The sequence below is a fragment of the Thamnophis elegans genome, chromosome 12 (genome assembly GCF_009769535.1).
Source record: "Thamnophis elegans isolate rThaEle1 chromosome 12, rThaEle1.pri, whole genome shotgun sequence".
NCBI classification, from domain to species: Eukaryota; Metazoa; Chordata; class Lepidosauria; order Squamata; family Colubridae; genus Thamnophis; species Thamnophis elegans.
The window spans coordinates 42,703,792-42,730,068 of NC_045552.1; the positions used below are offsets into that span (position 1 = coordinate 42,703,792).

At 41.2% G+C, this 26,277-nt stretch overlaps 1 protein-coding gene across 1 annotated transcript in view; it reads left to right on the plus strand.

Moving 5' to 3' along the window:
* The window catches only part of LOC116516109 (teneurin-1-like), a 348,491-nt gene that overhangs the window by 109,368 nt on the left and 212,846 nt on the right, over positions 1 to 26,277 (plus strand). Inside the window, 1 exon segment of the mRNA XM_032228512.1 lies at positions 23,677 to 23,914. Within this exon segment, the coding sequence (XP_032084403.1) occupies positions 23,677 to 23,914 (238 nt within the window).

Sequence of the window (26,277 nt, forward strand, 5' to 3'; positions counted from 1 at the left end):
AAGTATTCAGTCACCCTTCATTTTTGTCATTTTTCTTATGCTGCAGCCTGATTCTACAGTTTGTTTGTTTATTTGTTTTGTCAAACATGTACAACATAACAGGTATAAGTATAAAGATGGACATGAACACAGGAAATGGGTACAAATAAATGGGGACAATAGGACAGAGACGGAAGGCACGCTGGTGCGCTTATGCACGCCCCTTTTAAGGACCTCTTAGGAATGGGGTGAGGTCCATGGTAATCAGTTTAAGGTTAAAGTTTTGGGGGTTTGAGGCTGCAACAACAGAATCAGGTAGAGCATTCCAGGCATTGACCACTCTGTTGCTGAAGTCGTATTTTCTGCAATCGAGTGTGGAGCGGTTTATCTTAAGTTTGTATTGATAGTTTGCCCGTGTATTATTGCGGTTGAAGATGAAGTAGATGTTGACAGGTAGGACATTGTAGCAGATAATTTTGTGTACTATGCTTAGGTCAGACCGTAGGCAGCATATTTCTAGATTGTGAAAGCCCAAAATTTTGAGCCTGGTCGTGTAAAGTATTCCATTGTGAGCAGAGGAATGGAGTATTCTTCTCCTGAAATACTTCTGGACTTGCTCAGTTGTATTAATATCCAATGTACAATGTGTTCAACAACATACAGTTGTTGAAATTCATTTTTTGTCATTAATCTATACTCTGTATCCCATAATGACAAAGTGAAAACAATTTTAGAAATGTCTGTAGATTTATTAAAAACAAAAAAAACCACTGAAATATCACATCGGCATCAGTATTCAGATCCTCACTCAGTACTTTTTGGAAGCACCTTTGATAGCAGTTACAAACACCAGTCTTTGGGGTGTGTGGCGCGACAACCTTTGCACACCTGGGTTGGGAGATTTTCTGCCATTCTTCCTTGCAAATCCTGCCAATTCAGTCCGGTTGGGTGGCAACTGTCAGTGGACAGCTGTTCTCAAGTCCCTCCAGAGATGTTCAGTAGGGTTCAAGTCAGGTCTCTGACTGAGCCACTCTAGGACATTCACAGAGTTGTTCCTAAGCCACTCCTGTGTTGACTTGGCTGTGTGCTTAGGATCATTGTCATGTTGGAGAGTGAACTTTTGGTGCTGTGGAACAGGTTTTCATTGATGATATACCTGTACTTTGCTCCCTTCAGCTTTCCCACAACCCTGACCCGTCTCCCAGTCCCTGCTGCTGAAAAACACCCCCAAGCATAATGCCGCCACCACCATGCTTCATAGTTGGGATGATATTGAGCAGGTAATGAGCGTTGCCTGGTTTCTTCCAGACATAATATTTAGCATTGAGGCCAAATAGTTCAAACTTGGTTTCATCAAAGTAGCGAATTTTGTTCTTCACAGTCTGGGAGTCCTTCAGGTGCTTTTTTGCAAACTCCAAGTGGGCTTTCCTATGTTTTGCCCTGAGGAGAGGCTTCCATCTAGTCACTCTGCCATAAAGCCCAGATCAGTGAAGGGTTGCAGTGATGGCTGTCTTTCTGGAATTCTGTCCCATCTCCACAAACAGTCTCTGGAGCTCAGTCAGAGTGACCATCAGGTTCTTGGCCACCTCTCTTACTAAGACCCTTCTCCCCTGGTTGCTGAGTTTGACAGGGCAACCAGCTCTCAGAAGAGTCTTGGTGCCACCAAACTTCTTCCATTTGAGAATTATGGAGACCATTGTGCACTTAGTGCAGCAGCAATTTTATTGTAGCCTTCCCCAGATCTGTGCCTTGCAATAATCCTGTCTCTGAGCTCTGTAGGCAGTTCCTTTGACCTCATGGCTTTTGCTCCGCTACAATATGCATTGTCAGCTGCAAGGCCTTCTATGGAGAGGTGTGTGTCTTTCCAAATCATGTCCAGTCAATCTAATTTACCACAAATCAACTCCAATCAAGGTGTAGAAACATGTCAGCAACCATCAAGAGAAATGGGAGGCCAGAGCTAAATTTCACATGTTGTTGCAAAGGGTCTGAATACTTATGCCAATGTAATATTACTGTTTGTTAGGTAAGCTCCCCGTTGAGAGAGCGAGTACGTTCAGCGGAGCATTGTGAGAGTTGTGTTGGAGAACACACAAACCAGCATACAGAGACACTGCAGTTTAAGTAGGCTTCTACTTTTGTGGAAATAGAGGTATCAGAGTCCATCAAACAATCCAAGTCATACACGGATAAGACAGTCAGTCATCAATGTCTTTCAGTTAAGGGATAATCCAAATAACATAGTCCAATAATCATATAATCAGTCCGGTACACAAAGTTTGCTAGCAGTTGCAAAACTTACAATAGCTCACAACACTTTCTAACATCCAGCTTCCAAAACACTCAGATCAGATCAGCCCAGCATCTAACAAACAGAGATGTAACAGTCATCCTGGTTCCCTCTCATGGCCAAGGTGGCGCAGTGGTTAAATGCAGCACTGCAGGCTACTGCTAGATCAGCAGGTCAGCGGTTCAAATCTCACCGGCTCAGGGTTGACTCAGCCTTCCATCCTTCCGAGGTGGGTAAAATGAGGACCCAGATTGTTGGGGGCAATATGCTGACTCTCTGTAAACCGCTTAGAGAGGCCTGAAAGGCCTATGAAGCAGTATATAAGTCTACTGCTATTGCTATTGCTATTGATTGAGGAAAACAGCAACCAATCACATTTTAATGAAAGAAACGGTACAACATTGTTACATGATTTATATATTGCCAACCCAACCGTTAGATTATATTCCTAACACTGTTAATCTTTAAACTGTTAAACATCTGCTGCAAACTTTTATATTTAATATATAACCAGTAAATTTAACACTAAGTCCTGGAGGGTTACATGATTCTGCATGACAGCTGACATTTAATCGTGTTTAGTATCTGATCACTTATGACAGGCATTCAATAACATTTAGGGACTGACAATTGACAGTTGGTGGCTTTTTATCTTTGACGTGTGTCAAAATCAATTAATTTTTATGACGTGTGCACCCTGAGACGATACCCAGTCAAACACAAGATTCACAAGATTCTTGAATTACACTATTGTTTCTCCTATTCCCATCTACCTCCATCAGAGAGAAATGAATAATATTCCCAGTGGTCACACGTTATTCGTTCAATTCTCCTATTTTCTTTGCTGTCCTTCCATCCTTTCAGCTTTGCACAAATTGTTAAAAGATCTGGGTTAGGCTAGAATAAGCCCATGTATATTTATATGTTTTTGTGTGTTTTGGTTCGGCCTTCTGGTCAGCTGTATTCCTTTCTCTGTGTTGTTTTCTTATACATTTCTTTTAATTTTTTTTCCATGTGTAAGAGCTGCCCAAAATTGTTGCGGAATCAGGCAACCTTGAAATGAAAATAAATAAAACAACAACTATTGTCAGCTTATCTTCTTTCCCCTCCATGAGATCTGTTGCAAGAACAACTCTCACTCTTGTCAAATATTTTTTTCCTTTCCACCCGTGACATTTTTTTTCTCAAACTTCAGACTTGTTTGTTTGTAATATTGCTTTTGTTGGGGTTGATTCCAAATTTTCAAAAAGAGCTTTCAGTGAATAGAGCAGGGGGCACTTTACTACATATCTGATGGTTGAAATGTTTCATTGTCCTCTTTCTGATTTGAGTCTGAAATATTTCTAAACAAAGTTATTTCCTTGAGGACCAGGATGTATTTATATACCTCAAAGAGTAAATTTCCAGAGAGCATTATGGTTGAATACTGTAGCCTTCCATAAGAAATGGAAGGTAGAGGTACATGAGAAATGTAAGGCACAGGTACAGTATATTTGGTACCTTACTCAATAGTAGTAACTGTGAGAGTGATCTTGGAGTCCTAGTGGACAGCCATTTAAATAGGAGCCAGCCATGTGCAGCAGCTGCCAAAAAAAGCCAACACAGTTCTAGGCTGCATAAACAGAGGAATAGAATCAAGATCACGTGAAGTGTTAATACCACTTTATAATGCCTTGGTAAGGCCACACTTGGAATACCGCATCCAGTTTTGGTTGCCATGATGTAAAAAAGATGTGGAGATGCTAGAAAGACTGTGGAGAAGAGCAACAGAGGATTAGGGGACCGGAGGCTAAAGGATATGAAGAACGGTTGCAGGAACTAGGTATGTCTAGTTTAATGAAAATAAGGACTAGGGGAGACATGATAGCTGTGTTCCAATATCTCAGGGGTTGCTACAAAGAAGAGGGAGTCAAATTATTCTCTAAAGCACCTGAGGATAGAACAAGAAGCAATGGGTGGAAACTAATCAAGGAGAGAAGCAACTTAGAACTGAGGAGAAATTTCCTAACAGTTAGAACAATTAATCAGTGGAACAGCTTGCCTCCAGAAGTTATGAATGCCCCAACACAGGAAGTCTTTAAGAAGATGTTGGATAACCATTTGTCTGAAATGGTATAGGGTTTCCTGCCTAGGCAGGGGGTTGGACTAGAAGACCTCCAGGGTCCTTTCCAACTCTGCTATTGTATCTTGTATCTTTGTAAAAAGATGCTTTAAAAAGTGGGGAAAAGTTGACCACGACTCACCCTGGTCACATGACACCCCACACCCACCCACAGAACTGGTTGCAAAAATAATTAGATTTCACCATTGGAGGGAGGGGCATATTTGTATGGCCATAGGTATATTTACCACACAATAAGAACACTCCTTAGTTATGTTTCTAAGATATCTATAAGCTACTGTAAAAAAGAAAGTTGAACCTGTATAGTATGTACACACATAAATGAAACAATATCCAGAAATCATTTCCATTGGCACAGTCCATAATAGCATAGAAATAAAATATATTTACAGAAAATAGAATATTTATAATTGAATAAGTATATAACAGAAAAACATCATTTTAAAGGAACAGTAACAAGCATATCAAATATATTAGGAAATTGTCATAGAATTTTTTGTCCTCTTCGACTTTCATAACTAGAATTAGCTTTCATAATTTAAACTTTAGCTTGCATCCAAAGAAATGAAGAATAGAACATACTCATAGAAGATAATATTTTTAGCTCAGGGTTAAATTTGAGATCTTTGTTGCTCTCTGAGCTTGGTGGTTTTCTTGCAGACATTTCATTATCTAGCTAGGTAACATCATCAGTGCTAGAAGGAAGTGGGGTTTTCTCTCTGTTTATTTACAGCTGGTTTGCTTTTTCAATGTTGGTAGGAGTATGCTTGGTGATTCCTTGATTAGCCTTGATTATTGTTTACTGAATTGGTAGCTGAGACAGTAATAACTCAGGCAATTAAACAACAACACTGACTGAGCAAGCCACTAATATACAAAAAACGAGCAAATCCCACCCCCTTTTAGCACTGATGATATTACCTAGTTGGATAATGAAATGTTGGCAAGTAAACAACCAAGCTCAGACAGCATTAAGGACCCCATAGTCTTCCTCTTCCTCTCCCACTCCCTTCTAGCACTGATGATGTTATCTAGTTGGGTAATGAAACATCTACAAGAAAACAACCAATCTCAGAGAGCACCAAGGACCCCACAGCCCTCCTCCTCCTCTTCCTCTTTCTCTCCCACTCCCTTCTAACACTGATGATGTTACTTGGTTGGGTAATGAAATGTCTTCACGAAAACAGTACAGCTCACAGAGCACCAAGGACCCCACAGAACACGCTCAGCAATATACCTTTATCTTCCCAGTGCCCCAACACTATTTGTATTCTTTAATATAAGAATACATTTTCATAGCAAATGGACACAATCTTTTTACCACAAACACATATTTATGGCTTATCCAGGTTCCAGAGGCAAGAGAAACATTCTTCAGGAATGGGATATTTTGCCACTCCATTCCAGGATCATGCATCTTCTCTTCGTTTGGCATTTCCCAGCTTTTTTTTTACTCTTACCCTTCTTCTGACAGAATAGAAAGTATAGTTCTGGTCACAGGCCAGAAATAAAATGATTTGATGATATTTGATTTGACTGGTAGAAAAGCAGATAGATTGATGAAGGTTTCCAGGCTTCCTTCTCAAAAGGCTCATCAACCTTTTACTGCTCGCTGTCCAAGGTACTGACAGTTCATTTTTCTGTCACACAGACCTGCCTGGACTTGATTGATTGTATTGTTCCTCCAACCTGGGTGTCCTCCAGAACTGTAGATTTCAACTCTCGAATAACCAGCAATGGACATGCTGGTTAGGAAATTCTGGGGGTGAAGCCTTCACATCTAGGAGGGGGCTAGTTTTGGAAAATCAAAATTGATGTGCTAACTAAGGGCCCCGGTGTGCAGAGATTATGATGCAAAATGGGTTGCAGGTATTTATTTAATTTATATCTCACTTTTATTATTTTTTTACAAATAACTCAAGGCAGCGAACATATCTAACAAACCTCCTATTTTCTCCAAAACAACAACCCTGTGAGGGGCTGAGAGAGAGGAAAATGGCTCAAGGTCACCCAGCTGTCAGGTTTCCAAGAAACACCCCCAATGAAAGAAGACTCCAAGGCTTAAGTTTCCTCAAAGTTCCATTTTAGTAAAGATGTCATATTGGCACATCTGGGAAATCCCGAATCTGAAAGCTTCCAGGTTTTTCCCACCCAAGTGAAAATTCAAGTCCCTGCCCAGCGCCCCCATGTCCATCACATGCTCCAATCAGGCACCGTCCCAACTGGAGATGCCTCCCAGTCACACTATACCAGGTACAGGCCAAGCTGTCCTTGACTCTCTGAGAAAGGAATGTTATTTAGACTACATATCTTACCCATACTCCAAATTGTTGGAAGAAATGTCCTTCTGGGTTCAGTTCCAAGTGGTTGAAAAAGACACTGTAAACATGGAGGCTGCTTGGAAAGATGGTTTAATGGTGGGCAGGATCACATGGCTTGAGCTCCTGAACAGAAAAGGGGATCACATGCTTCCAGATGTTGGGTGAAGAAGAAAAGAGATCGAGATGCTGAAAGTTCCTGGATTAATGCCCTCTCTGGGCTTTGATCTTGAGCTTGTATTCTAATCGGTTGCCATGGGGCCATGCAGGGGCAACTCTTTAGGCTCTGCTTTGAGTCCAAGTTTGGTTGCCTTGCTGGCTGGTGTAATTTTCCCAGGTGTCTTGTGGTGAGTTTCTGTAGAAGACTAATCCTACCTTTGTTATAGGGAGTAGACTAGCTCAGGCTTTAATGGCTCTTTGACAAACGAGGGGGGCAGGAAGCTGCAGGGAGCTACTTTATCTTTAAAACTTTAAAACCCTTTTCACATCCAGGGGGAATATAATATTCTGCCTTTTTAAATATTTCCCAGGATGTTTCATTTTTCTAGGAGAATGGTGGATTTTAACTTCCTACAATATAATGCCCCCCCCCCATTTTCCCACAGCAGATAATGTGGCAGGCCTGAAGGTCCAATATAAAAGATGGCTTCCAGCTGGCTTTCATGGCCGGGCTTGAACTCACGGTCTCCTGGTTTCTAACCAGTGCTTTAACCACTGGACAAAACTGGCTGTGATGAAGGCATAAGTCATTTTATGTTGAGGAGGTTTCCAGTTGTTTTTTAAGTGAGTTTCTTTTAGGTTAACTATAGCTTATTTCATGTTTTTCAAATCAAAGCATGAAATAAGAAAGATAAATAAAGAAAACAACAACAACATTAAACTGATGAAAGAGTTAAACTATTTCTCCTAATAGGAACAGGGAAACAATCATAGTCATGACAATGTGGGCTCGTCTTTTTTCGTTTCACTAATGATGGTGATCTATTTTTTAAATTATTCTGTAAAACAAAACAACATCCTTCCCAGCTGAATAGTTCCTAGCGACTGGAAAGTAGCATCAGAGAGCTGGGGGGGGGGGGGGGGGAGAGCATCTCAGATGTGGTTTTTGGATGGGGATGAAAGTCATTAAAATTGATTTCTTGATGAACAGCACTAGGGAAGCCTTCATCTAGATGTTTTATCAATTTTCAATTACTTAGTTCCTTCAAGACACTTTCATGTTCTTTTCTGAAACACCATGTTTCCCAAAAATAATTCATAAAGTAAATCAAACTCATTAGATGTAAGAAACCAGCAGCCAAAAGCAGCAGTGAAAAGCAACAATTTGAACAGGTTGGTGTACACTTAGAATACTACGTTCAGTTTTGGTCACTGTTATAAAAAGGATGTAGAGACTCTGGAAAGAGTGTAGAGATGACAACAAAAACGATTAGGGGGTTGAAAGCTAAAAAGGTATGAAGAACAGTTGCAGGAACCGTGACCCGACAAAAACACGAACGTCAAAAGCGCGCCGACAAAACTGCGGCGCTAAAACCGCGATGTCAAAAGCGCGCCGACAACAGCGCGCCGACAGAAGCGCGATTTAAGTTAAGGTAAGGTTTAGGGTTAGGTTTAGGGTTAGGGTTAGGGTTAGGGTTAGGGTTAGGTTTACGGTTAGGTTACAGCGCGCTTCTGTCGGCGCACTGTTGTCGACGCGCTTCAGCGCTCATTCGACGGTGCGGTTTTGTCGGCACGGTTTTGTCACCGCGGTTTAGTCAGGCACGCTTTTGTCATTCGCGCATTTGTGGTGGAACCGCAGGAACGGGATTTGTCTAGTGAAAAGAAAGACTAGGGGACACATGATAGCAGTGTTCCAATGGAACAAAGAAGAGAGACTCAACCTCTTCTCTAAAGCATCAGAAGGCAAGAAAAAAAAAAACCTGGATGGAAACTAATCAAAGGGAGAAGCAATGTAGAACAAAGGAGAAATTTCCTAACAGTGAGAACAATGAATTAGTGGAATAGCTTGCCTTCAGAAGTTGTGGATGCTCCCTCACTGGAGACTTTTAAGAAGAGACTGGATAGCCATTAGTCTGAAATGATATACTGTTGGTCTCCTGCTTGAGCAGAGGGTTGGACTAGAAGACCTCCAAGGTGCCTTAAAACTCTTTATTCTGTTACTGTCCTCTTGACTTAAAGGAAAGGATTTATTAGGAACAGAGATATTCTGTTCTCATAGCAGAATTTACTTGGTTGAGGAAACTGCACTTCCTCAAACAAAATCTTTGGTTTAGTAGGGCTCTCATAGTTAACTTGGTTCTATTGCGGCCCTACCTGGACCGGGAGGCACTTCGAATAGTCAATCATGCCCTCGTCACCTCAAGACTGGATTACTGTAACACGCTCTACATGGGGCTGCCCCTGAAGAGTGTTCAAAGACTACAGTTGGTCCAGAACGCAGCCGCGCGAGTGATATGGGGTGTATCTAGATACATCCATATTACACCTATCCTCCGCGAGCTGCACTGGCTTCCTATTGGTCTCCGTACGCACTTCAAGGTGCTAGTCGTTACTTTTAAAGCCCTTCATGGTTTAGGACCTGGCTACCTGAGAGACCGCCTCCTGCCACTTACCTCCCAATGACCAATAAGATCGCACAGGTTGGGCCTCCTCCGGATGCTGTCAGCCGGACAATGCCAGCTGGCGACTCCCCGGGGGAGGGCCTTCTCTGTTGCTGCTGTGGCCCTGTGGAACGATCTACCTGCAGAGATCCGGACCCTTACCACTCTCCCGGCCTTCCGTAAAGCCGTCAAGACCTGGCTGTTCCGGCAGGCCTGGGGCTGTTGATTGATATCCAGCCCCGTTTAGATGGAATGGGTGACATTAATTTTAATGCTGTATTTTTATTTTTTATCTCTATTTTTTAAAATTAAATGTTTCTTGTCTGTTGTGAGCCGCCCAGAGTCCCCATGGGAGTGGGCGGCATACAGATTCTAATAAACTTGAAACTTGAACTATTGGCTCTTTCATAGTGTACAGAACAAGCGTGACAGTTACATTTTCTGGTACAATATATAGATAGATGATAGACAGACAGACAGACAGACAGACAGACATTCAGATTCAGATTTCTGAAAAAGTGAAGTAGAAGTGCTAAGAACATTTTTCTTTTCTGCATTGACACTTGAATTGAAATAAGATTTTCATTCATTCATTCATTCATTCATGCATGCCTTCAATTTGTATGGCCGCCCATCTCAGAAATGACTCTGGGCAGCGATCAATCATAAAATAAATTAAAAATCCATTTCCATCATAATGCAAAAAAAATAAAATTAGAAAATGTTTTATAGCATTCATAAATGATACGGGGATTTCTCCATGCCATTTGGATATTTTTCCTTGGTCTTACTTGAATAAATGGTGTAATTACAATCAATTCTGTAGTTCCAGATTCTAAATATCATTCAAAAATAGCCCAAGGTACAAGAAGTTGCCTTATTGTCCCCCTATTATACAGTAGTCTGATTTGAGAGTTATTAAGGCTTGTATCGAAGGCATGGCTCCTGCATTCTGATTCTGTAAAGTAAAGGTAAAAGTTCCCCTCGTACATATGTTCCCAACTCTAGGGGGCGGTACTCATCTCCATTTCAAAGCTGAAGAGCCAGCGCTATCCGAAGATGTCTCCGTGGTCATGTGACCGGCATGACTAAACGCCGAAGGTGCACGGAACACTGTTACTTCCCCACCAAAGGTTGTTCCTATTTTTCTACTTGCATTTCTATGTGCTTTCGAACTTCTTGGTTGGCAGAAGCTGGGACAAGTAATGGAAGCTCACTCCGTTACGTGACATTAGGGATTCAAACTGCCGACCTTTCTGATCGACAAGCTCAGCATCTTAGCCACTGAGCCACCGCCTCCCTTTGGTCTGATTTTGTACAGAGGTCCAAATTTCACACATTATAGTAGAAAGGTTACTGGAATGAAGATAAGCCATGCTGCCAACATCTCTATAGGTCTCTTCACTCTTATTTTCAGGCGGCACACATTTTCCAGTCAAGGTCAAAATTGAAATTTCATGCAATTCCCATTTAATTGTAGTTAATGTAATTAGTATGATTACTCTCCAGCCATGAGTTTGACAATTCCATCCCTCAGATTTAAAAAAAGTGCCAATTTAATAGCCACAACTGGAGATTTTTTGGATGCTGTTTACCAGGTTTTTCAGGGACCCAATGTAGCATGAGAGTGATGTATTTATGTAAATGCTAAGATTTGAATCTGGTTGATGAACACATGTATTCAAAAATCTTAAACATTTTCTCAAAGTGAAGAATTCTAACAAGACTGATATTCCAATGTCAAGAGTCTTGTAGCTAAATGGATACAACTCTGCAGTCCTTAATATGACACTTCTATCTAAGTGAATTCTAGAAGGTGTAGTCATAACATATCTGGAAATAACTGGTAGGGGAATATTTGGAGATCTACCAAAAGGGAATAGTCTGGATGTGATTTAGTCTTCAGTTATCCATGTGTGGATCTTGAAATGAAATCAAGCATACATTTATCTCAATGAAGTTGGCATTCTGACAAGACAAAATAATTAAAGAGACATTACTGTTAACTGATGTTGGCCTATAGTCTTTGCAGTCAACGGGAGAGTTGATGCTTGATGAACAATCCAATTAAAACTAGCAACAAAAGAACTAAAATGTCAGCCAAATTGCTTTTTAATAGTCAATGCAAACATCACAATACATAAACATGAAATCTCTGTAGAATTCTAAAGTTTCGTGGTGAAACAATTGTAGAAATAAATAATAATTACAATACCCTGGGAATTCTTTTAATAGATTCATGTTCATTATAAATATTTTCTTGGCTATTTTTTTTAAACCAATGTTTCCCTGGGCATCCTGTTTATGCATTTGTTATCCCATTTGTGTTTGATATTGAATAGAAGAAACATCTAACATTTTATTGTATTTTTTTTTAAGATTTATTAGTTTGTTTCTCTAATAGAGACTGCTTCAAGACCATCAGGTTTTTATGGCGTGGTGAGTTGCTCCATTACAAGTCATACTTGTATGGTGTTCTGACTGAGGCTTCCCAAGAGCATGAAGCAAACTCCTTGTCCGGACAAAACCCCCTTTTATTAATTGACTGTGAATTCTGCTCATTCACATCCAGCAAAGTCTTTCAAGGGAAGATTTACAGTCACAGACCTTATCTGGCTTGGAGAGCTGCCAGGCCGATATTTGCAAAACCTGGCAGGAAGTCTCAAGAGAGTCACAAACCAATTAAGCGAACTAATGTCTCCTGCAAACTCCACTCCCCTTTCGTTCCTCTTTTATTTCCTCTGAGAGGGGCCATTCACTGTCTACCTGTGGCCTTCCTCCCAAGTCGACCCCTGTTCTTTAGCTGTTCCCTTCGTCTGGCAACTCTACGCATGGACACACTGGGAACAGGCTCCAGCTGTTTGTCTACCTCACTGATGTCTGACTCTGAAGGCAGCTGATAACTGTCAGATGGCTCTGCCTCCGACACAGAGCCCTCATCAGAGCCTTCCCCAGACTCCAGGACTGGCCCATGTTCCTCCCCAACCTCCTCACTGTCTGAAACTGCTGCCAGCTCTGCTGGCTGCTGGCAGGCCACAACATATAGGTCCCCAGGACTATATGTAATAATAATCAAAAGGAGTGAAATACATACATACATACATACATACATACATACATACATACATACATACATATAAAGATACATACATACATACAAAGATACACACACACACACACACACACACATATATCCCTGCCAAAAGCTATAAGTCAACACAAGCACATAATTCAACAATCTCCCAATAACTTGCAAACAAACTTATCATACCATTATCAGCATTGAGGTAGGTTTCTGTATTTAAAACTGACCAGCTTCACTGAAGCAAGAATATTGTGCTGTGTTACAATTTGGTGTCTATGCCTTCAGTCTTGTAAAGTAGGCAGCCCGATAATATATTTCACAGGCAGTTGCTATAGTAAAGAAATTCTCATTCAGCTTTTTTTTTTAAAGTACGTGGCTTTCTTTGAAACTCTCCTTTAGTCGCCTTTAGAAATAGGTCGTCAGGAATATTCACAGTCTGTCTGAGCATAGGACTCTTGTTAAGCTATTCCAACATGGTAAATCAACACTGATGTCTAAGTCAGTTCATCCATAAGAGCGGAATGAAAAAAAGTAAAGCTATAGAATTTGTTTATTAAAACATCGTTCTGACCTAGGCTTCCCCAGTAGCACGAAGCAAGTCCTTATCCCGATAAACCCCTTTTATTTAATGTACCGTGAATTCCTCTCCAGCAAATCTGTGGCCTTAGTCCCTTGTTCCTTAGCTGTTCCCTTCTCCTGGCAAATCTCATAACAGCACTGAACAATTTTTAAAGCTACTTGAGCAAAACTCCATAACATTTTATTAAACTTTTACAATGAATATTAAACTCTGATTTGCAACAATATATTAATGAAATAGTGAGAAATCTAGTGTCCCTTTAAGACACATTTAAATTCCTCACTCCTTGAAAATGGTTATTGTTTTTCATTAGCCAAAAATGTTTTATATCACCTTATCCCTAGAAAGAATTTCTCTTTAATTATGTACAGTTTGTAAATTTACCTTGTTTCAGTAAACCAATTTCCTTTACTCTTTTATCTCTCTCACACCCAATCTATAAAATGTTACTCTTTTGACTGTTTAAGATCTGTTTTGATTAGGATATTTACATGCTCAGATGTTATTATTGGATTAATTCTATGGAGAATTGCATATATTTAATGCCGAACATTTTTTATTTGAACTTCTAGGATTTTGGTTCTGATGTTGGAATAAAGGAGAGGATGATGAGTATACTTGGAAAAAAAGATGAAGTGACTATTTTTTTCCCCTCTGTTAAAATGTTATGGATCTGTATCTCTGTATTTCTATCCTAAAATAATTTCTTGATAATATGTGAGGTAAGGCACGGATGACTCAGAGTAGTAGAACAGTAAGGAAAATAGAACTTCTACCAAAAATCTTGAAGCAATTAATAGCGTAATGGAGGCACTATGATTTCTGCAATACACAGCTATTATTAAAAGTTTATTGGAAACAGCTGAAATTTAGTTCTTAAAAAAAGAAGATAATATCCTACTCAGAGAAGCAATTAAGATTTCTAACAATTGATGTTATGGGTTCTGTCCTCCTTTTATTGTATATGGCAAACCTGAGGCAGGCAGAACCCTCTCTGTGGGCACGTAAAACATCGCCCCAGCTCAGCTCCACTGCCTCCTGCTGGTCAGCTAATTTTGGGGTCTCTGCCACACATATGTAGGAAGCGGATCGCGTGCGGGAGACATGCATGCATTCATGTGGGGGGCAGGGGGGCCCACGGCCTGTTTTTGCTCCCAGGAGGCTGCAGCAGAGGTGGTATTCAGCCAGTTCTTACAGGTTCTGGAGAACCGGTAGCAGAAATTTTGAGAGTGGGGAGGGAATGGGGATTTTGCAGTATCCTTCCCCTGCCACACCCACAAAGCCACGCCCACAAAAACGGTAGTAAAAAATGAATCCAACTACTGGGCTGCAGGGAGGCCTCTGGAGGGGGCGGGGGAGGCTGTTTTCGTACTCCCCAGGCTTCTAGAAAACCTCTGGAGCCTGGGGAGGGCGAAAAAAGCATGCAAAAAATGGGAGTGCCCCTCATGCGCACATGCGCACTGGGGGGTTGTGTGTTGCATTATAGGTGCAGCATGCCCACGCATGACGCCCCCTGCACTCCCTCCCCCTTATGGCACGTGCGCCAAAAAAGTTTCGCCATCGCTGGTATAGGGAATACTTCCGCAATAGATAGGTTCAATTTCTGTACAGAACATATTCAAATATGATTTTCATAGGGGATACTGATGTACTTATATTTACCATTTAACTGATTTGGGCCAAGGTGAAGAGTCTTCTATCTGACATGTGAAATGTTGTAAAACATATATTATTATGTTTTATATAAATATTTAACCTTTTTGAGTACTTTTGACTTGGATGCTTGAGTCTTCATTTACATATTGCAATACATTTTGGGGAGGCTTGGCAAGATTTAATACATTCCAATCACTCTCTGACACCATTTTTTTTTTAAAAAAATTGACTGATGAAGTTACTTGGATGAGTAACTCCTCAGATTAACAAACTTTGTTCCAGTTGGCAGGGGCACTGTGGGCCGGTCCTTTGCTGTTTTCAGGGTGGCCCCACAGGCAAAAAACCAGGCCACAGGCCTTGAGTTTGACACCCCTGCTATAGATCATAACAATGGATTTCCTCCATCCTTTGAATCTAACTGCTCACCACTATCCAATCTTGGTCTCAAAACGGGAATGAAATAGTGAAGATAGATGACAGATCTTCAAATGGATTGTAAGATTCTGGGACCACAATAGACTGGTGAGTCTACCTTAATACATTAGTCATACATTAAGGGTAGAAATGCGAAAAGCAAGGTGATTTAGGATGCAGGGTTTTGAAGGGAACATGGATACATCAGACATTATGTCTGTTTGTGGGGGAAAGTAGCAAACGAGTCGGACCGAAATGATCTGAAGTAAAGTCATGTGATGGTGGCATTCTGCCTGGCTAAGAAGACAATGCAATAAATTAAAAATAGCAGAACAAATCGCATTTCCTGAAAGACTCTGAGCAGTACCGGGATAAATAAATAGTAGAGTACTAAAGGATTCTGGAAGAAAAGAACATCTCCCAAACCAAGCAATTACCGGAAATGGTAATTTTTAAATTCCCCATATTGGTCTAGTACCGTGATGGCAAACCTATGGTACTCATGGCATGCAGAGCCATCTCTCTGGGCACATGTGCTGTTGCCTGTTGCTCTTCTAGGTTCCGACGCACCAGCCAGCTGGTCTCCACAAATGTGGGAGCACCAGAAACTGGAAGAGCAGCCACCTGGTGAACATGTGCACACCGGGAAGATGATCTTCCGGTTTCCGGTACGCGCATGCACGCTGAGCAGCTGTGCTCACGCATGAAAGCCAGCAACCAGAAGACCAGGTAGGTGGTGCACATATGCGCACTGGAAACTGAAAGAGCAGCTGCCTGGCACGTACTTGCACACCGGGGAACTGCTCTTCTGGTTTACAGCGTGCACATATGGAAAAGTCCACTGGAACTTCTAATCCATTCCACAGCCCTCACTTTGCAATGATCTCATTGCACAATGTGAAAAAGATGTGGAGACTCTAGAAAGAGTGCAGAGAAGAGCAACAAAGGTGATTAGGGGACTGGAGGCTAGAACATATGAGGAACAATTGCAGGAACTGGGTATGTTTAGTTTAATGAAAAGAAGGACTAGGGGAGACATGATGGCAGTGCTCCAATATCTCAGGGGCTGCCACAAAGAAGAGGGAGTCAAACTATTCTCCAAATCACCTGAGAGTAGAACAAGAAGCAATGGGTGGAAACTAATCAAGGAGAGAAGCAACTTAGAACTAAGGAGGAATTTCCTGACAGTTGGAACAATTAATCAGTGGAACAACTTGCCTCCAGAAGTTGTGAATGCTCCAACACTGGAAGTTTTTAAGAAGATGTTGGATAACCATTTGTCTGAAGTGATGTAGGGTTTCCTGCCTAGGCAGGGGGTTGGACTAGAAGACCTCCAAGGTCCCTTCCAACTCTGTTATTCTATTCTATTATATTCTATTCTATTCATAAAACCAGTTGATAGTTCAGGGATTCAATCTGGAGAGGTAATTAGATTGCATCACTTTCCTATTGAAGCCTTGTGCATGTCTCATAGTTTGAAAGGGGGGGAAAAAAGTTCCAACTCACAGTTGATCTTTAAAGGGAACAAATGAGCATGTCCTGTGGGGCCTTGCATGTTAACTACAAAACGTTTAAGCTTCATCACTTTTTAATGCATTGCTTTAAATGTGCGATTTCAGCAGTAAACAATGTAGTACTACAGTGCTGTCAAGAAATGATGGAACAGTTTGATTATTTTCTCTTTTGGGGGTGGAGAAGATACCGTAATTTGTAATTTCTTCAAATGTGCTATGGAAATGCTTTCATTTTAGCTTTAGCCAAGCTTACAGATACTTTTGCAGTCAACCAATAGCAAGGCAAATGCAGAATACTTATTTATTGGCAACAGGACCCTTTCTCACAGTGTATATCAATATATGGATATTTGGAGGTGGGTGAGTTGTGTTTGAGAGTCACTGTGCCCTGTTTATGCTGTTGGATATAATTGGTATGATCCAGACTGAAATACAGGTAATCCTCAACTTACGACCCCAGTTGAGCCCAACATTTCTGTTGTTAAATGAGACAGCTAAGTGAATTTTGCCCACTTGGCAACCTTTATTGCCACAGATGTTAAGTGAATCATTGCAGTTATTAAGTCAGTAACACATGTGTTAAGTGAATCTGGCTTCCCCATTGACTTTGCTTGTCCGAATGTCACAAAGGATTCCATGACCCCAGGATATTGCAATCATCATAAGCACGAGTCAGTTGCCAAGTCTCTGAATTTTGAAACGCATAACCATGGGGATGCTGCAATGGTTATAAGTGTGAAAAACAATTATAAGTCACTTTTTTCCCAGTAGGATTGTAACTTCCAACCAGAGGTGGGTTGCTACAGGTTCGGGCGAATCGGTAGCAGAATGATGACCTGGGTCACAGAACCGGCAGCGACCCAGGCTGGCCATGCCTCCAAATCGGTTGCCCGGTCACCACTGCCATTGCCGGCATGTTTTTTGTCCTTTTTTATTGTTCTGCGCATGGGCAGAACCATTTACAGGCAACCCACCCCTGCTTCCAACAGTCACTAAACAAACCGTTGGAAATCAAGGCTACCTATGTTTTATGAATATGTTGTGAAGAATTTTACGTTGCTGTCATGATACTCTTAGCAAATAGGGCTGGCAAATAAATGCGATCAATAAAACAAAAAGATTAGTAGTTAAATCCTTAATTTTGAGGGGGATGGAAGTGTGAAAGAGGCCTCAAGAACCCTGCATTGCCATTAGAAGAATTTCACCCAGGACTTCATACACTTTGAATTATTATTTTTTTCTTGTTAACATTTTTATTGAGTTATAAGCTAAAATAAAAGGAATGTGGTGGCTCAGTGGCTAAGACTGAGCGTGTCGTTCAGAAAGGTTGGCAGTTTGGCAGTTCAAATCCATAGTGCCGCGTAACAGAGTGAGCTCCCATTACTTGACCCAGCTTCTGCCAACCTAGCAGTTCAAAAGCATGTAAAAATGCCAAGTAGAAAAATAGGAACCACCTTTGGTGGGAAGGTAACAACGTTCCATGTGCCTTCAGCATTTAGTCATGCTGGCCATATGACCACGGAGACGTCTTCGGACAGCGCTGGCTTTTCAGCTTTGAAACAGAGATGAGCACCGCCCCCTAGAGTCAGGAACGACTAGCACTTATGTGCAAAGGGAACCTTTACCTTTACCTTAACATAAAATAAGATATAAAATACCAAAGAAAATAGGAAAACAATGGGGAGGAAGTGGGGAAGAGAAGAGTAGAAGAATTAGCAGGGGAAAGGTGTGGGGGAAGCATTGACTTCCAACTCCCTCTGTTGCAGTAAAATAAGGCATTAATATCAAACCCTAACCTTTTGCTTTTTTATTGCAATATAAACTAGCCATTTCTATAAGGATCTATCAGTCTACTTGGGATAGCTCAAAATCAAAGTTTCATTCTTTTCCACATCAAGCACGAAGTTCAAAAGCTGTCTCCGTGTGGAAACAAAATATAACCTTTGAGTTAGGTTTTACATTTAGGCAAAAAAAAATGCACAGGTACAGTATAGGTGGTACCTTGCTCAATAGTAGTAACTGTGAGAGGAAGCTTGGAATCCTAGTGGACAACCATTTAAATATGAGCCAGCCATGTGTAGCAGCTGCCAAAAAAGCTAACACAGTTCTAGGCTGCATAAACAAAGGGATAGAATCAAGATCACATGAACTGTTAATACCACTTTATAGTGCCTTGGTAAGGCCACACTTGGAATACTGTATTTAGTTTTGATTGCCCCATGTAGAAAAAATGTGGAGACTCTAGAAAGAGTGCATAGAAGAGCAACAAATATGATTAGGGGACTGGAGACTAAAACATATGAAGACCGGTTGCAGGAACTGGGTATATCTAGTTTAATGAAAAGAAGGACTAGGGGAGACATGATAGCAGTGTTCCAATATCTCAGGGGTTGACACAAAGAAGAGGGAGTCAAGCTATTCTCCAAGGCACCTGAGGGTAGAACAAGAAACAGTGAGTGGAAACTAATCAAGGAGAGAAGCAACTTAGAACTGAGGAGAAATTTCCTGACAGCTAGAACAATTAATCAGTGGAACAACTTGCCTCTAGAAGTTGTGAATGCCCCAACACTGGAAGTCTTTAAGAAGATGTTGGATAGCCATTTGTCTGAAACAGTATAAGGTTTCCTGCCTAAGCAGGGGGTTGGACTAGAAGACCTCCAAGGTCCCTTCCAACTCTGCTATTGTAGTGTATTGTGTTGTATTCTTTTCTTTAATCAAAGTGGTCCATTTTGCCATTTCAGCCCACCCCATTGGCTTCTGCAACCACTCATCCATGGTAGGAATTGAAGTGTCCTTCCATGCTTGAACTAATTTCTAAACCATATTCTTTTTCATCAAAAGCAATGAACAGTAGGAAACTGAATATGTTCCCAAGAAAACTGCAGGGACTAGTCACCTGTGTGAGCAGAATCTCGCATTCCTGTGGGCCGTTCTTGTCATGACCTAGTTCTTCAGGTTTTTATCAGTCAAAATGTATATTCAGAAGACTCAATAAAGTGAAGAAGATAGGGCACTTGGGCCTAGTGGTGGTGAAATCTTTCTGCCTCTTATCTTAGTTTTCATGTTTGCGGCTCAAAAAGAGGATTTTAATTTTTCTTTCCCGATAGCTGTGGAAAGAATCCTGCTAATGCTTCCAGTTAATCTAATCGGCCAGGTTCTGATTACACTGCTTATTATTATGCATTAATATTAATAGCTTCTCAAAGAACATCTTCCAAATTAATTTAGCATGAAAAAGATTTCCATCTCTGATACCCACTTTTTCTTTTTCCCATTCTCTTGGTCACTGATTCTCTCTCTCTCTCCTTCTCCCTCTCTTTCATTTTCAGAGAGAGAAAGAGACTGCTCATCAGTAAAACTGTTCATTCTTTCAAGAATGCATTCATTTCTGGAAAAAAAGTTTCTTGGGAGGAAGGGAGTTTGCTAGAGCTAAATAGTTTCTCCTGTTCTATCTTAATTTCAAATATGTCGATGTTTGCAACATGAATATTTCTTTCAAAGTTTGATTTCCCCCTAAATTAAATTCAATGTTGGTGAAAGGAAGTTTTTGGTTGACTGAGTAGCAGCATACTCTCAAGTTATGATTGATCTGATAAAATGTGGTGGCTCAATGGCTTAATGATGCTGGAGTCTCAGCTGCAGATGTTCAAGTCCTAGCAGGATGAGCCCTTGCCACTTGCCTCAGCTTCTGTCCATCTAACAATTTGAAAGTGTGTTCTATGCAAGTAGCTAGATAGTGCCACTTAGGTGGGGAGATGAGCTGATGCTCTATGCAGGCAGTCAAATTCCTGATGGCTTTGAACCTTCCTGGTTGTGGAGTCTACTTGTGAGGCAGCTCTAGGAAGGGAAGGGACCTTGGGTGACACTGCAGGAAGAACCATTCATCTTTCTCTCTGGTGCGAAGCCAGCTAACCCTCCTTGGGGACCCACACAAGTGTGTCCTATAACAAAGCTTGTACCTTGGAAAGCTAAACTACTATTCTGCAATAGCATTGTGGTCTCCTGGCTACTGTAAGAATGCCATACAACAACAACAACAATTGATCTGATTTTACTCCAAACCATAAACAATACTATAACCTTCAACAAACTTCAACATTCACTTGATTTTTATGTTGCTCCCTGTTGTTTGCTGTAAATTCAGATCTGAGTTGTTCTCAGCAAGTCATTTTGGACCTTTTAACGGTATTCCTAAGTATCTTTGGCTATGTCCATGAGGTCATGGCTCAATAGAAACTCTAATCCAGGTATGTCCAACCTCCCCTGGACAACTAGTAATGTGGCCCAAGAAGATAATAAAAAATTAACATTATGTGATTCATATACTTTAATATAGTACATATCTTATATGTGGCCCAAGACAATTCTTCTTCACTCATTGCAGCCCACGTGAGCCAAAAGCCTGGACACCCATATGTTTCTATGCTACTCCATCTACAAAGACTCTAAACAGACCTTCATTAATTTGATGCTAAGAAAATTCTGGGTAGGTAGCGTGATTTTTGATTAAGGGTACACCTTTCAAAGAAGGACTCAAAAATGTGTCTTCCCATATCACCCAATTTTGTGCTGCCATTATACAAAATTTGCCACACCATTCATTCAGTTTGGAGCTTCTTATAATACCATTTTTATTCTGTTTTATTTTGATTATTTTTAGATCTGAATACACTTACTATTTTTCTGTTGTGGAAAAATGGAGAAAATAGGCCAGAATTCTACTACAGCTAGTCCTTGTTTAAAGACTGGTCACTTAATGACACATTTAAAGTTAAGGCTCCCAAGGGCTAATTAAGACCCAATTTCAAAGTTCCGACAACCAGACACACACAGTCATGTGATTGCATTTTGGGCACTTGAAAACTAGCTCACATTTATAGCTGTTTAAAGCATCCCAGCTAGTTAGTTAGTTAGTTAGTTAGTTAGTTAGTTAGTTAGTTAGTTAGTTAGTTAGTTAGTTTGCTTGTTTATTTGTTTGTTTGTTTGTTGCCAGTTTCCAACAATTACTTTGAAATTCTAGCAAAAACACACATATTGTAAGAAACTTAATGACTATCGTGTTCGCTTAACAATCATCACAAAAAAGGTTATAAAATCAAGTGTGGTCACTCACTTAATGACTTCCATGACTTACCACCATAATTCCAGGTTCAATTGTGATTTTAAATTTAAGAACTAGCTATATAATATTTCTTTTTTGGCTCTTGCCTTAGTGCTATAATAAGCTGCTTTAATTTGATCCACGCAAGAAGAAATGGGATTTCATAAGCATACATTCTGTGAGCATTTCAGTGGCAATTGAATTAAGCTCACAGATAGTTTGAGAGCCAGCTTGGTCTAGTGGTTAAGGCACAGGGCAAGAAGCAGGGAGACTGTGAGTTCTAGTTCTGCCTTAGCCATGAAAGCCAGCTGAGTTACCTTGGGCAAGTTCCTCTCTCTCAGCCAGACTCACCACACAGGACTGTGTCAAGGTTACAACTACTCAACCCAAACCCAAACAAAGCAGAACTCTGAGACTCGAATCCACCTCTTCTTTATTGAGTACATTTGTTGTGACCTGCCAGCAGTCAGCGGAGCTGGCAACAGATTCAGACAGTGAGGAGGTTGGGGAGGAAGATAGGCCAGTCCTGGAATCTGGGGAAGGCTCTGATGAGGGCTCTGTGTCAGAGGCAGAGAGGGGGCCAGAGCCGTATGCCAGTTATCAGCTGCCTTCAGAGTCAGACATCAATGAGGAAGGCGAACAGCTGGAGCCTGTTCCCAGTGTGCGCATGCGCAGAGTTGCCAGACGAAGGGAACAGATAAGGAACAGGGTAGACTTGGGAGTATGGCCAGAGGTGGATGATGAATGGCCCCTCCCAGAGGAAATAAAGGAGGAGCGGAAGGGGAGTGGAGTTTGCAGGAGACCATTAGTTTGTTTAATTGGTTCATGACTCTTTGAGATTCCTTGCCAGATTTTTGCACATATCAGCCTGGCAACTCTCCAAGCCAGATAAGGTCTGTGACTGTAAATCCTCCCTTGAAAGACTTTGCTGGATGTGAATGAGAAGAATTCACAGTAAACTAATAAAAGAGGTTTTTGTTGGGACAAGGAGTTTGTTTCATGCTCTTGGGAAGCCTCAGTCAGAACATCATATTGGCACAGATTAAAGGAAAACCAACTCTAAATAATTCTTACGGTTTCGGTATAATTAAAAGAAATAAACCCATCCCCAAGTGTCACAGGTCACATTGGCCAATTGGCGGGCTTTCTGGGCACTCCTTTCCTGACCGTATCCTTCTCCATGGAGATGACCTTGGTTCCCATGAGAAAGTTCTTTGTTGTGTCTAACGAGGTATTCCAACCTCCTTCCCCACTTCCCCTTCATGTAGCAACTGAGGAATAGTAAAATGGCTTCTGCCATGTTTGGTTCAAAGTTGACAATAGCAATAGCAATAGCAGTTAGACTTATATACTGCTTCATAGGGCTTTCAGCCCTCTCTAAGCGGTTTACAGAGTCAGCGTATCGCCCCCAACAACAATCCGGGTCCTCATTTTACCCACCTCGGAAGGATGGAAGGCTGAGTCAACCCTGAGCCGGTGAGATTTGAACAGCCGAACTGCAGAACTGCAGTCAGCTGAAGTAGCCTGCAGTGCTGCATTTAACCACTGTGCCACCTCGACAGAATGTTGTTGTGGGGAAAAGGGGAGAAAGATATATTGGATATGTTTGTCACCTTATGTTATTTGTAAAAAAAGGAGAGAAGCAAATAAATAAAATGTGGCATCTTTGATATATTGACTTAAGTGTCTAGACAATATTGTAATCCTTTGGGATCAAGACACTCTGTTCTTTGTTGCTTAAAATAACAGAATAACAGAGTTGGAAGGGACCTTGGAGATCTTCTAGTCCAACCCCCTGCTCAAGCAGGAAACCCTACACAACTTCAGACAAATAGTTGTCCAGTCTCTTCTTAAAAGCTTCCAGTGTTGGAGCATGCACAACTTCTGGTTAATTGTTCTCACTGTCAGGAAATTTCTCCTTAGTTCTAGGTTGCTTTTCTCCTTGATTGGCTTCCATCCATTGCTAGAAAATAATAATTTGGCCTCTTTGTTTTCTTTGCTTTCTCTCTGAATGCAGAAATGCCAGGAAGCCCACGCAACCAGTTTACCTTCAGACCACTGCCACCTCCGCCACCACCTCCCCACGCCTGCACCTGCAGCCGAAAGCCTCCTTCAGCAGCCAACTCCCTCCAAGCCAGATCGCTGACCACCCGCAGCCAGCCGAATCCAGCTGCCCAATCGCCCCCAAATACCCAGGACTCTGTGCATCTGCATAACAGCTGGGTTCTGAACAGTAACATACCATTGGAGACCAGGTAAAGCATTTCAAAAATCTGTCCTTGAACACGTCCGCAAGCTGAAAAGTGAGCAGGAATCAAAGAAAGCAGCACAAGATAGAATAATAGAACAACAAAGTTGAAAGGAACCTTGGAGGTCTTCTAGTCCTACCCCCTACTCAAGCAGGAGGCCTTGTACCATTTCTGACAAGTGGCTGTCTTGTCAGAAATTTTCTTGAAAAACTCCAGTGATGGAGCACTCATAACGTCTGAAGGAAAGCCATTCCACTGGCTAATTGTTCTCACTGTCGGAAAAGATCTCCTTGTTTCTTGGTTGAATCCCTCCTTAATCAGTTTCCATCCATTGTTCCTTGTCTGGACTTTGGGTCCTTCGGAAAATAGGTTGACCCCCTCCTCTCTTTGACAGCCTCTCAGATATTGGAAGGCTGATGTCATGTCTCCCCTGGTCCTTCTCTTCACTAGACTAGCCTTTCTGAATTCTTATAACTTCATATATGGTTTAGCCTCCAGTCCCTTGATCAACTTTGTTGCTCTTCTCTGCACCCTTTCTAGAGTCTCAACATCTTTTTTATTGTGTGAATGCATTTATGGCCTGTGGCAGCCTCCTGCTATCACATTACTGCATTGTATGACAGTTTTGCCCAAAGCTGGCATTGATTGCTGGTTTTTGGCAAAACTGTGGCAATAGTAACCCATTGGTTTGCTTAATGACCACAGTGTTCATTTAATGTCTGTGGTTTTGCTTAATGACTCTTAATGATTTACTTAATGGTCACTGTGAACATGGTCATAAAATTGGGCTAGTCATGTATCCAACCCATTTTACGATGATTGCAAGTTACAGCCATGATGTACAGGATGCATTATGGCCATAAGTCGAGGACTACTTATGATTGCAACCTTGTATTCCAGGCAAGAATATTGCATATGTCTCCCACTTTCTTAGCCTTTCTGGGCAACTTTCTAAAATATAACAGATGATCATACAAACATGAAATGTAGAGCATTGCAAACTAAAAAAAAGAATGGCTTCATTTACAATATTTTGAAAATCTAGCTGATTATGTTTTTAACTACTTTCTGGGCTTCAAATCAGTGGTAGGTTTCAATTTATTTACTAGTTTGCACATGCACGCTCATTCTCGCACATACAGAGAAGCTTCCGAGTGTGTGGGAGGAGCCAGGGTGAACCAGCAGAAACCTACCTCTCCTTCAAATCAATGGACAATTGGTTCCATGACCTGAGTTGCATATAGAAAGCAGAATTAATTATTGATCTCAATAGCAATAGCAATAGCAGTTAGACTTATATACCGCTTCATAGGGCTTTCAGCCCTCTCTAAGCGGTTTACAGAGTCAGCATATCACCCCCACAATCTGGGTCCTCATTTTACCCACCTCGGAAGGATGGAAGGCTGAGTCAACCCTGAGCCGGTGAGATTTGAACCGCTGAACTGCTGAACTAGCAGTCAGCTGAAGTGGCCTGCAGTACTGCACACTACCCACTGTGCCACCTCGGCTCTCTCAGACACATCTTTAGTTGATCAACCAAAGATGCCCCATTGATGGCTTGCTAGACCACAGGAAAGTAGACATTTCTTCTAATTAACTTAGCTAGAAGGAACAGGAGAAGGAATCAGTATTTGTATATGTTGAAAGCAATATGCTGTCAACCTCTTAATTGTGTCAGTTTTATTTTCTTCAAAAGCCTTGATAAGAAAGCCTGTGTAAACCCAGGTCGAACATGTTCCTTCTCTTTTTCTACTTCTATGCACTATAAAGAGTACCGTGAGCTTCTAATTTCCTTTTAAGCAGTTTACCAGTCTCAAGATGTGGTGTTTTGTTAAACCAGTGTCAAAAGAGATCAATCGGATATCCTGAATCTGTGTTTACTTAAAAGCCACGACAATATACATTTGTGGAATGGTTTTTATACCTTCAAAATGAGTTGAAAGCTAATTGCAACTTGTACATTAGGGAAACGGTGAAGCTGTAAAAGTAACATATGGATAAGCTTCTATGAAGTGTTCAGCAATCCTGGCTTCAGAAGAATTATCCCAATGCTGCTTAAAATAGCAAAAAATCTGTCTCTTGGGTTTTGGAAAAGTAGATATAGTAACAGACAATGGACAATATCTTTGAACATAAAATAGAATCTCTCTCTCTCTCTCTCTCTCTCTCTCTCTCTCTCTCTCTCTCTCTCTCTCTCTCTCTCTCTCTCTCTCTCTCTCTTTCTCATCCATCCATCCATCCATCCTATCTATCTATCTATCTATCTATCTATCTATCTATCTATCTATCTATCTATGCTGGTCTTGTATTCGGGTCTTTTCCCATGTAAGATTGAGATTGTCTTGGCAATGTTTCGGTGAGGTCTCACT